This window comes from Haliotis cracherodii, unplaced genomic scaffold, assembly GCF_022045235.1.
Source record: "Haliotis cracherodii isolate W230 unplaced genomic scaffold, xgHalCrac1.p SCAF_2, whole genome shotgun sequence".
In the NCBI taxonomy this organism is placed as follows: domain Eukaryota; kingdom Metazoa; phylum Mollusca; class Gastropoda; order Lepetellida; family Haliotidae; genus Haliotis; species Haliotis cracherodii.
The window spans coordinates 35,700,659-35,713,165 of NW_027266275.1; the positions used below are offsets into that span (position 1 = coordinate 35,700,659).

At 37.7% G+C, this 12,507-nt stretch overlaps 1 protein-coding gene across 1 annotated transcript in view; it reads right to left on the reverse strand.

Moving 5' to 3' along the window:
- LOC139469053 (ragulator complex protein LAMTOR3-B-like) overlaps window positions 1-12,507 on the reverse strand; it is a 70,283-nt gene that overhangs the window by 1,086 nt on the left and 56,690 nt on the right. The window contains exon 5 of the mRNA XM_071251181.1: window positions 4,728-4,791. Coding sequence (XP_071107282.1) covers window positions 4,728-4,791 — 64 coding nt within the window. The remainder of the gene's footprint in view (window positions 1-4,727; window positions 4,792-12,507) is intronic.

A 12,507-nucleotide genomic window follows, 5' to 3' on the forward strand; every position in this document is an offset into this window, starting at 1 on the left:
TGGGAAAGGTAGGTCTGGCTCGCTGACTTGGTTCATACATGATCGATGCTTATGATGTCGATCACTGGATTGTCTGGTCCAGACACAATTATTTACAGACTACCATCACATAGCTGGAATATTGCTGAGTGTGGCATTCTACCACAAAGAAACAAACAAATCATAAGTGTCATTTGTAGACAGACTGTAGACTTCCTGATTTTAGGAAATCTGACTTTCCACAATGTGTTCATAAAATCCTTGTAATATGGTCCTCCATTATCTCCCTTACATTATTCAGGAAATAGTGTACGCAAAGTAACCAGATGAAGCTTTCATAAAATCATTAACTAATCTCCAACAACAAACACAACGAGCAACCTGTGCATCGGGTATACAGGACTGAAGTGTGGTCAACACTGATGAAATATTTGAACACTTTACATAATGTTAAGCTGGCTATGTGTGCAGCAAGAGAAAATAGCCAGACAAAACTACAAGCATGAATAGCCTACCAGCCGGATTACTATAGGGAATAGTCATACATATTAAAGCTTGAAATTCTTTTAAATTTTTAAGTTGTGGACTAGGGCTGCAACGAATACACTATGAGGCGAATACGATTCGTATCACGAATATAGGGTAAAGAATACGAATATTAATTCAGGAATACAATAACAAGTCAGCAGCTGATGTTTTATTTGTTATATTCAGTGAAGCAACAACAACATAAATTATTTGACACGGTTTGTTAATTATTAATATATTCTACATTTATATACTGCACTTATCCAGGTACTAGTATCTGCTCAAATGCGACAATGACCAGTGACCACTATATTGTCAAATTAAATAGTATAAGAGTGTTGTCTTTTGAAGAAATCTATGCTTATAATATGCACATGCTTGCATATTCATAAATATTCGATTCTAGTGGCCATGAATAACGAATCCAATTCATGAATGGATACATTTCGATTCAATGAATATGTGCGTGAATCATAACAGCCCTATTGTGGACATATATACTGTATACTGAGTGAGTTGGGTTCCACACTGTTTGTAAAGTATTTCAATCAAATAAATGCATATTAGCTAAACATGGAAGGAAGACTTTTACCACTTTGCTGATACACACAATATTTGGTATGCTACGACACTGTAGCTCACCTGAATATGTAGTCAACAGCACAAAATATCAACAAAGAGAGGCACATAACAAAAGCTGTTGTCAGCATTGATATTACAATGATTTCCACATGCATACGGAGGACTAAAAGTAACATTATAATCTACATGCCAAAGCTAGGCTCCTTATTTTCAAGAAAGTTTACAGAGCAAAAAAAACAGCATGGTAATAACAAGATAAAAATTTCAACAATTTCCGACAATTAACGAAACAAATACCAAATTTCGTAATGGCCATAGACACAATTTTCAATAGGGCGTCCCTCATTCCAGTCTCATTAAAATCAGATCTAAGTTCTCACTGGAGCTTAACAAAGATCTGAGGACATCCCATTACGGGTCACGTCAGAACGACCTTTTGCGAACTTTGACCGATCACTGAAATGACTAACAAGAAGTCGACATCAGCCAATTAGAAAGCAGCTTTCTTGAGCTTTACGGCACTCATTTCAACCTGGTGACTTCCATTACAGACTACGCTTGAAAAATATGTTTACACAGTTCTTAATTAAAATTTTGAAAATTGAACAACGAACATTCCGGAACGTCTGATATATGGTTGAGATTGCACATTCCTCTATAACTCTTCAATTAGTTAGGTAAGGAATATCAGTGTGATTGTGTCTGTAGGTATTCATGTGTGCTGGAGGAACATTGTGTTTACTCTCATGAAGTATTAACACAAGATTAACCAAATATTCTATTTCTTCAAATCATCATTCTTGATAAAACCACAAGACACAGTTGTATTTTTTCTGTACATTCTCACAACCTAGGCAATAATACCAATTGTTACAAAAGCATCAAGTTGCTGTAATGTTGTCATACTGAACCTTGTACAATGAATGTGATGCAATCGGATCATATTGGATGCAATCTGATCATATTGGTTGAAAAACAGAGTTAAATGGGATTCGAAGCCTGGAAATCTTTTTGATAGCTTATGAGTCTATATTTTTATCAATCAAAATTTGAAAAACATTCCATTTGGCTTGCTGAAATGGATACCACGTTAATTAGAATCAATATTTATCAGACCAAATTTGACTTTGTTTGGATTTTTTTGCATTCCAGAATGTCATCAGAACATTCACTTCTGAAAATAACTGATAACTTTTGTATTTTACTCTGAAGATGAACATTATGTGATTTCAAATTTGGAGGTTTTATTAAATATTTGATACATAGAAATGTTACCATTGGAAACGAATTTAGGGGTATCAAATACACAATCAAACCAACAAATCTGAAAACACATGTGCATCTCCAGATTTGAAAAGTGTTATTTATGGTGACTTACAACTACACAAACTGCCAAGTAAATATTCGTAAACCAGACGCCAGCGTTAAACCTTGACTTACAAAACTGGGGGTCCTGGTGACCCTCAATGATTTATGTCAAGGATCCTTACAAGACAGAGGGGGGTTCGGTATAGTAATGAAATGGTGTAAAGTACTGTACTGCAAGATTTGATGATTACTTTAATTACCATTTTATTTCTTGTCAAGAATTTGATACAATTAATATTATCTTGCATCCCTCATGACACAAAATATATTTTCTCTGCATCCATTATGCATACCAGATGCACATTTCTGCATCATGTAAAACCCTGGGACATACAAGTCATTATTTTACTGTCACAGTCATGTCCCCATAACTTAATCAAACCTCTAATATACAACTTAAGAAGCAATTAAGATGCCATTTCCAAATAAAACAGCTGAGTAAACATTCCGCAGTTGTTTTCCAGAATGAAAAAAACATATTTAGAAGTAAAACTATTTAAATCACCAAATAGGACCCAAAGGTTACCCTCGTCTTGTTCATGCCTGTTAGCAATGGCTGTTTAAATTGTGTATATATTAAGCCCCGACAGATAATGTAAATGTCTCTCATCGATATGGCCGACGTATATTGTTGACGATGCAGTAGGAGTATATCCAGCACAATGCAATGGAAAAAACTTATCTGAAGTCTCAGAATAGAGTCTCATAACTCAGAGGGATTTGTAGACTAAACCACACATATAACTCACTTATCATTTCAATCATCAGCGAGTTTGTGAAGTTAAGCGTTTATTTTGTCATGGCACAGCGAAGTTAACCTACTGTGTCGTGAATATTGTTGTATACTATCTGTAGATTTGATGTGTCTCGTTGTGCATTTGAAACCGCACACAGTTTCCTATTAGATGGAAGATAGCATGCTCCACAAGCCAAAACACAATAGAGTCATCTCCTGAATAAAACTTGTTTAGATGGGTCATTAATGAAGTTAAATGAAAGATGAATCAGATCAAGGGTAATGGATCCTGATAATTCATGTGTGAAATAGGACCAAACAAAATATTTTAAACGAATTTAAGTTCAGCTGTTCCTGTTGGTTTTGATATAGACTTCACCAATTATTTGAAGTAAGCTCTTAATGGTTCAATGGTTCCTCCTGGTTTAATATATTCTGCTCGAAGTATTCTAGGGAGGACTTTTAAAATTAATTAATCACTGGTTCCTTTTTGTTTGATGTATATACTGCTCAAATTATTCAAAAAAGGATTTAAACATTAACGTTCAATATATCCTTTAGGTTTGATATATACTGCTCTAATTATTCAAGGGAGATTTTTTTCATGTTAACATTCAGTCACTCCTTTTGGTTTGATATACACTTCTCAAATGATTCTAGGGAGATCTTTTAATTATAACTTTCAATGGCTCCTGTTGGTTTGATATATACTTCTCAAATGATTCTAGGGAACATTTTGAACATCAACATTCATTTGTTCGTTTTGATTTGATACTGAGCAAATAATTGAGCAGGAACATTACTCATGGCCCCATGTATGAATTAGGTTAAAAATAACTGAAAATGTAACATTTTCCTTAAGGTCAATTGTGTGAAATACTGATGAGATAACGTTTCATTGAGGTGTTGGTGCAGATGAACATCCCATGCTACATACTCACTTAAGTGTGTGAGTGAGTGAGTTGGGTTTAACATCGCTTTTAACATTATTCCAGGTATATCATGGTGTGTCAGCTCAATGTGGGAAGGAAGCCCGAACTGATGCAGGTCTCGGACGTTTACCACTTCGGTGAAACCCACGAGCACGGGTATGGTCCTGACAAACCTAGAAACATAATTAGGGCGAACCGAGATTCAAACTCACAATCCTAGGTTTCTGGCATGTGCAAGGGATGCAACTCTGCACAGCGAATCGCGGCGCCTTAGATGACTGGGCCACCCGTGCCCCCACTCACTTACGACAAGCATAGTCGCCTTTTATGGCAAGAATCAGTTGCTGAAGAATAATTCTACCATAGATCTTCACAGGTCAATTTTCTGTCTGGAGGTACTTGGGGACAACAAAAGAATTGGAGGCAGGTGTTTGGTACTGAGGCGGGCATAGATGAAAATCTGACAAATAATGCATTCTGCCTTGACATAAATGTTATAGAAACTACCAAGTGAAGTTGGCTGAACTACAGAACTACTCATAAACATATCTCTGTGCAATGCAATTACAATCTAACTGACCAAGAATGATCTGCCCTATTACCTGTATTGGCATCTGATCTGGCTATCATGGACACCAAGAGGGGTTGTTTATTGAGCTGGACCACCTGAAACATACAACACAGTATGTCAAACAAATCATCAATTCACACAGTGCTTGTTGAGAAAATTTGAAGATGGGGTCACAGTGGGAAGGTCAAGGTCAAAATTCAATGATATGGAAAAAACACGTAATTAATCTTAAGGACCACCTAAAATTCCTAATTTCTCTTTATTTTCTGTAAATATCTGACAATATATGGTTATAGTTTTTTAAAAAAATGGTTGCTATAGCAAAGCAAAATTATTTGACTTTCAGTCAGATTTTGCAGAGAGGATGTTTACAGACGTGATACCAGCAAAACCACTGACAATAGTTACAGAACATGCACACCACTGCACATAAGCTCAATGTTACCTGTAGCCCAAATGAACTAAAAAAAAATAGCTTCCAGGTGTGGGTGGGCAAGACTTTTTATAGATCTTATTTTGATTTTTTTGTGTGATTATATTTCATTTTCTAGAGTCCTGTTACAGATAGGAGCTTCTGCCCAGGAAAGCCTTAAGCTCCTTGGAATGAACATGGAGAGGTGAGATACACGAAACTATACTTTCCAGAACACTCAATCACGCACAGACACTCTCACCTGTACATGTATGCAAAGAATAAATAAAGTCTACATTGAAATATGGTATACAGTAGAAATCAGAGACTTTTTATATACCTTGTAGTCTGTTTCCTTTACCCTAGAAAATAAACTAAGGAGTCCAACTCAACTCTAGAATGATTTGGCAAGTCTAGATTGCCCCAGCTCGAAGATTGTTCTGGGCTCGTCCATATGGATTTTTTTCATTTTGTAGATATATATTTATTTAGATAAGATAAATTAATTTCTGGACTAAATGTCAGTCTATATACCTTGCTCCACAGAGTTTTGTGTGAAATATCCTTGATGCAAGGTTGAAAAAAAAAAAAAAATTATATCCATATTTTGGTTTTCAAAAAATTATGTCATGTGTGCAGTAAAGCATCATATTACTATTTCAACCTATTGTCAAGCAATAGCGTCTATATTATGCACATTTTGCTTGTGATGAACACTTAAATTTGCAAACAGGGAATAAACACATACTTTTCAGATTTCATATTTGTCCTTGATGCTCATGACATCAATCTCTGGATTGTCTGGTACAGACTCAATAAATTACAGACCGCTGTAGGGCATTAAATTACAAACAAACTAAAACATTTTTTTCCCACTTATCATCAGTAAACCAAAGAAGAAAAGCGTCATGCCTAGCCAACGCCACCCAATAAAAAAGTCCTCTCTTCAACCACGTGCTGCAGCCAACCAAAACTTTATCATCCAAAATAGAATCAACCGCTTGATGAAACAATACACACATGCTACAATGTTCCTCCTGTTTATATGTCATCCATTCAACATCCAAAACTGAAACACCGAAAGACTGTACTCCCATTCCCATTTTCAATGAAGATGGCCACTGAATAAACGTCAGGTATTTTCACTGATAACAAACAGGGCAAAATGCTTCTTTTCTTAGCTCCTTCTTATCAACCAGCTCCCTAAATTTAAGGCCATATTAAGCACTGCCTCTATTTCTAGATTGGAGTCTGGGACCATGTTTATGGAGGATTCCCAAGTCCAACATTTGTCATGATGCCCAGACAGTATTATGCTTAAAACATAGACAGGCCAATCCTTGCGATGATCATATTTGTCTATCTGCTTTAATGTTTTGAGAAAAAGTTATTTTCAATTAATGAGGCAGACTATGATATTTTTTCCAATGATATTCTTCATTACGATATCCTTAACCTGATTAGTTCCAAACCCATTCTGAACTCATATAAAGAGATTGTTTAACTCTCAAAGTAGAATGATAATCACGAAAAAACAACAAATTATCTTCAAGAGGACAGTTGCACCAATTAAAGGCATCGTTAGGGTTTAAAATGTTTAAAGATTAACATTACTTTTAATGTGCAGCAGCTTGTCACAGATTATGATTTTTTTGGAAAGAGAGATACAAATTTACATATAAAAAATATGATTTCTTAGGAAAGCACATACTGAACTCGAAGGAATTAGATATTTTCTGCAAAATAATTTTGGTTTTGAGACTGTTTTGGTAGTTATGAGATAAGCAAAAGAATTTTGAATATGTATAAACAGAACTGTACATATAAATTGACTGAAAAATGTAATCTTGATGATAAGAAATATTTGGCTTTCAAGATTAATCAATCCTCATGCTGTTAAGTGAAACAGAAAATCACACTGCAAATTGTCTTACACCTTCCAACTGCTGCACTTAACTGAAAAGTACTGGGTTCAGTGAGGGAACCATCATTTCCTACTCTGGGTGAAGGAAACTATCAGTTCCTACTTTGGCTGGAGGAAACCATTAGTTCCTACTCTGGCTAGAGGAAACCATCAGTTCCTACTCTGGCTGGAGGAAACCATCAGTTCCTACTCAGGGTGGAGCAAACCATCAGTTCCTACTCTGGGTGGAGGAAACCATCAGTTCCTACTCTGGGTGGAAGAAACCATCAGTTCCTGTCTGGGTGGAGCAAACCATCGGTAACTGCTCTGAGTGGAGCAAACCATCAGTTCCTACTCTGGCTGGAAGAAACCATCGGTTCCTACTCTGGGTGGAGCAAACCATCAGTTCCTACTCTGGCTGGAAGAAACCATCGGTTCCTACTCTGGGTGGAGCAAACCATCAGTTCCTACTCTGGCTGGAAGAAACCATCAGTTCCTACTCTGGGTGGAGGAAACCATCAGTTCCTACTCAGGGTGGAGGAAACCATCAGTTCCTACTCTGGGTGGAGCAAACCATCAGTTCCTACTCTGGGTGGAAGAAACCATCAGTTCCTACTCTGGGTGGAGCAAACCATCAGTTCCTACTCTGGGTGGAGGAAACCATCAGTTCCTACTCTGGGTGGAGCAAACCATCAGTTCCTGTCTGGGTGGAGCAAACCATCAGTTCCTGTCTGGGTGGAGCAAACCATCAGTTCCTACTCAGGGTGGAGGAAACCATCAGTTCCTACTCTGGGTGGAGCAAACCATCAGTTCCTACTCTGGGTGGAAGAAACCATCAGTTCCTACTCTGGGTGGAGCAAACCATCAGTTCCTACTCTGGGTGGAAGAAACCATCAGTTCCTACTCTGGGTGGAGCAAAACATCAGTTCCTACTCAGGGTGGAGCAAACCATCAGTTCCTACTCTGGCTGGAGCAAACCATCAGTTCTTACTCTGGGTGGAGGAAACCATCAGTTCCTACTCTGGCTGGAGCAAACCATCAGTTCTTACTCTGGGTGGAGCAAACCATCAGTTCCTACTCTGGGTGGAGCAAACCATCGGTTCCTACTCTGGCTGGAGCAAACCATCAGTTTCTACTCAGGGTGGAGCAAACCATCAGTTCTTACTCTGGGTGGAGCAAACCATCAGTTCCTACTCTGGCTGGAAGAAACCATCAGTTCCTACTCTGGCTGGAGCAAACCATCAGTTCCTTCTCTGGGTGGAGGAAACCATCCGTTTCTACTCTGGGTGGAGGAAACCATCCGTTTCTACTCTGGGTGGAGGAAACCATCAGTTCCTACTCTGGGTGGAGGAAACCATCAGTTCCTACTCTGGGTGGAGGAAACCATCAGTTCCTACTCTGGGTGGAGGAAACCATCAGTTCCTACTCTGGGTGGAGCAAACCATCAGTTCCTACTCTGGGTGGAGGAAACCATCAGTTCCTACTCTGGCTGGAGCAACCATCAGTTCCTTCTCTGGGTGGAGGAAACCATCCGTTTCTACTCTGGGTGGAGCAAACCATCAGTTTCTACTCTGGGTGGAGGAAACCATCAGTTCCTACTCTGGCTGGAAGAAACCATCAGTTCCTACTCTGGCTGGAGCAAACCATCAGTTCCTTCTCTGGACGGAGGAAAACATCAGTTCCTACTCTGGGTGGAGGAAACCATCAGTTCCTACTCTAGGTGGATCAAACCATCGGTTTCTACTCTGCATACGGCTACCAACACTTAGGTTATATAATCACAGGTGACTTCTCTATTGTTGACTATAACAACCCTCGTCAGTTATTGCAGTGTGGACCAACTATTGTGACCAGACACGTACCAATTGGGATCACAACTTTAACATCATTATGGATGCTGTCAAAGCATTTGCTAATAAATGGGCCAAAAGAGAAGAGGAACCCGTTGAATGTCTTTAAGAGTGGGTAAGTCGGTGCGTGATGTTGTCATTGGTAAAATGCACAAATTGAAAAAGAGTAAACAGAATTAGAATAAACCCATCTGTCCCAGCCAGGCTGTCATCCAAAGTTTGGCTGCCCTATATGAAAAGTTTGTACTTGTTCCCACTAACAAGGCCTCAAATATCATAACCATTACATGTAAGCATCACAACATTAATTGTTTCATCCAAGATATAAGTCACATATCATACAATGCCTATATAAGGCTAGTGTGTTAACTGAGGAAGAAATCTGCCAAAAAACATGCATCAGTACCATCAACTTATGGATTGACTGTAAAACCTGGAGACATGTCCATTCGCTTCTGTACTGGATTCCAAAGCTCCTTAAAAATCAGTACAAAGAGAGATGTATTGCAGGGTCCAGCAAATGTACCACAAAATCCCTGTCTCAAAGATTAACCTTAATCTTAATATAGTCAAGGAAGGACCTTCTTTATATTCACACAAAGTATTTGAGACAATTGAAATTAATACTTTGTGGATTCTCAAACATTCAAAGGATTTTCTTTCCTTCTTACAATCTCAAAAAAGAACCAATTTCAATTCTGTCAAAACATCAGATTTTTCAACTTTATACACCACTATCCCACATCACAAACTCAAGGAAAAACCTCATTCATTGAACTATGGGGCTTTTGTTACAAAACTTGGTAACCATAGATATAGTTACATATCTACTTTCATGCCAGTGCCAATTTGTCAAAATGAAAGCAAATACCATCTGAAGTTTACTGAGAAAACAACATGTGAAATGCTGGACTTCCTCATTGATAACATATACGTAAAAGTTTGGGGTAAGACATTTCGGCAAGAAGTAGGCATCCCCATGGACACAAATGTGCTCCCCTTCTTGCTGATATGTTTCTGTATGCATAAGGGTGGTCGGGTAGCCTAGTGGTTAAAGTGTTAGCTCGTCACGCCAAAGACCCGGGTTCGATTCCCGACATGGGTAAAATGTGTGAAGACCATTTCTGGTGTCCCTCGCTGTGGTATTTTTGGAATATTGTTAAAAGCGGCGTAAAACCATACTCACTCATTCTTTATGCAATTTTGGTTTGATGGGCAAGCCTTGGAAGTCAAAACAAGGTGATTTGGCCAAATGTTTAACTTAAGCTTCAGGTACATCAGTGATCTGATATTGTTCAATAACCATCAAATAGCCAATTCTTTTCCACTGATTTACCCACCTGAACTAGGAGTAAAGGAGATCATAGTTTGATCTATGCATAAAGAGTCAGAGTGACAAAACACTTTCAACAAGACTGTATGACAAGATGGATGGCTTCAACTTTCCAATAGTCAACTTTCCCTATATGTCGAGCAATATTCCTGCAGCTCCAGCCCTTGGTGTCTACATTTCACAACTTTTGAGGTACAATCAAGAATGCTTGTTCTACCAAGATTTCAACCAAGCATCATACAAATCTTCCTCAAAAGTCAGTGTTTGATCAAGGTTACAACATTCAGTAAAGCTTTAAAAAAATTCATGGTAGACATGTGGAGGACATTTTCAAATTTGACAAATGACTGACAAGAATGATGTCCGATGCAATTCCCTATTTTGACTTGTACCATATGTTCCAATGTTTTTTCAGGCGAGCAATTGACTTGCCTTTGCATGTTTTTGTGATGGGTGCCACTGGTGGGTCAGGATATGCTCACCTTTTAGCGAACACCTGGTATCATGAATATTTGATAGTGATTCATAAACACATGTTCATGATATAGTCAGAATCGTACAATCAACTCTGCTTTTGGCATAGATTTCTTTTAAATATGGAAAGTTGTTTTTTTATGACCTATCTATTGTAATATCTTTATGAGGCCCCATCTGCCTAAATTAACATCACTATGCGTGGTACAGCATAAATATTTTAAGAAAAAAAATAAACATTTTAGTGAATGTGCTTTTAAAAATTCACAATAGGAAAAACATTTCATGTACTGTAACTGTTTGCCACCTGTATATCACTTAGTGAAGATGAAGATAAGACTGCATCAAAAGATGAGTGCATTTGGTGAGAATCACCCCTGGCGGTGAGCGTTATTCCTTGCTGAATCTAGACCAGGGCCTGTTCCACAAAGTTGTAAGCCTATGTTAAAGTATTAGAATTACGAACATCATAGCGCTTTGACCTCTGTGTGTAACAGACCCTGTTGATTCTCAAATCAGAATTAAATAAATTCCCAATTTATGTTATATATGTGTCATATATATTGATTACTTTAGAGGAGACTTGTACTTCACTGAGAAATAGAAGAGTGAGTGAGTATGGTTTTACGCCGCTTTTAGCAATATTCCAGCAATATCACGGCGGGAGAAATAGAAGAGAGTGGTTTTACGGGGGCACTAATCTCTGGCTTCTTCTTGGAAGCAATATTTGTTTTACGCATTTTTGAACACTGATTGGTTACCCGTGATCTGTGAAGATTTTGACAACGGGCGCATGTTAATTAATTTCTTCAGCCTAAACAAACAGACAAAAAGAACGGCGGAAGCTCATCGGATGTTGTTATTTGGAAATACCCCCAATGGTTTTCTGGTATAACTCTACACTTGTGTATTCGTCATCATTCACTTGATGCTCAGTTAATGAATTTATTACAGGTATAATTAGTGGTAGCACCGCTCAGATTACCTGATAAAGGTTCCCATTCAGCATTTCTTGTGTTTAGGGTAATTATTCACTCTAAATCCAGGTTTGAAGTGAGGTGAAATGTGTTATATAATATGCACTTGGCAGCCCAGCAAGAGATGAATGATGAGTTGATTTACTTGTTTGTAAATAAACAGATCAATCCTAGCCATCAAAGGATCAACAGAAAATATGTTGACTGATTAATCACTGTTGTCTTGCACAGTGGATATGTCAAAAGTGAGTGTTTACTTGTGTAGGTTTACTAAAGCAAAGGGAGTACACTCATATCATGGCGTGAAGTGCCGACGTAAAAACAACCAACTTTGGTCAAAGGGTTAACCGATAATACATTGATTGATTGCTCCTTGTTATCTAACTCAATGGATTTTTTTAAGAACCTCGCACATTATGAAAATAGTTGTCACATGGGCTTTCTCATCTGACCTTTCAGACTTGACACCTATGTGAAACAACTGAAACAAACTAAGCGATCAGTTGAGAACGAACATAGGTTATAATATCCCCAAAAATATTTTAAAATATTTGATTGTTACAGAGACATGTGAAACTGAATAACTTTCAGATGGACATATTTTTCAGTCAGTTTGTAAAATAACTGAACTTTTGGTGTTAAATAAATTTCTGAAGTGACACTTTTGCACATTTTGACTATAAACATGATAAAATATGCAATGCTCAGGTGAAATATTAGTGAAACATTAAATAATAGTGTAAACGAAAATCGCAAAATTACCTTGCAAGTGACTTATCAAAACTTCGTCACCATTACCGATGCTACCACAAAGATACCTACATTTACTTATTATTTCCAAAACTGTATTTCATTTTGTTGA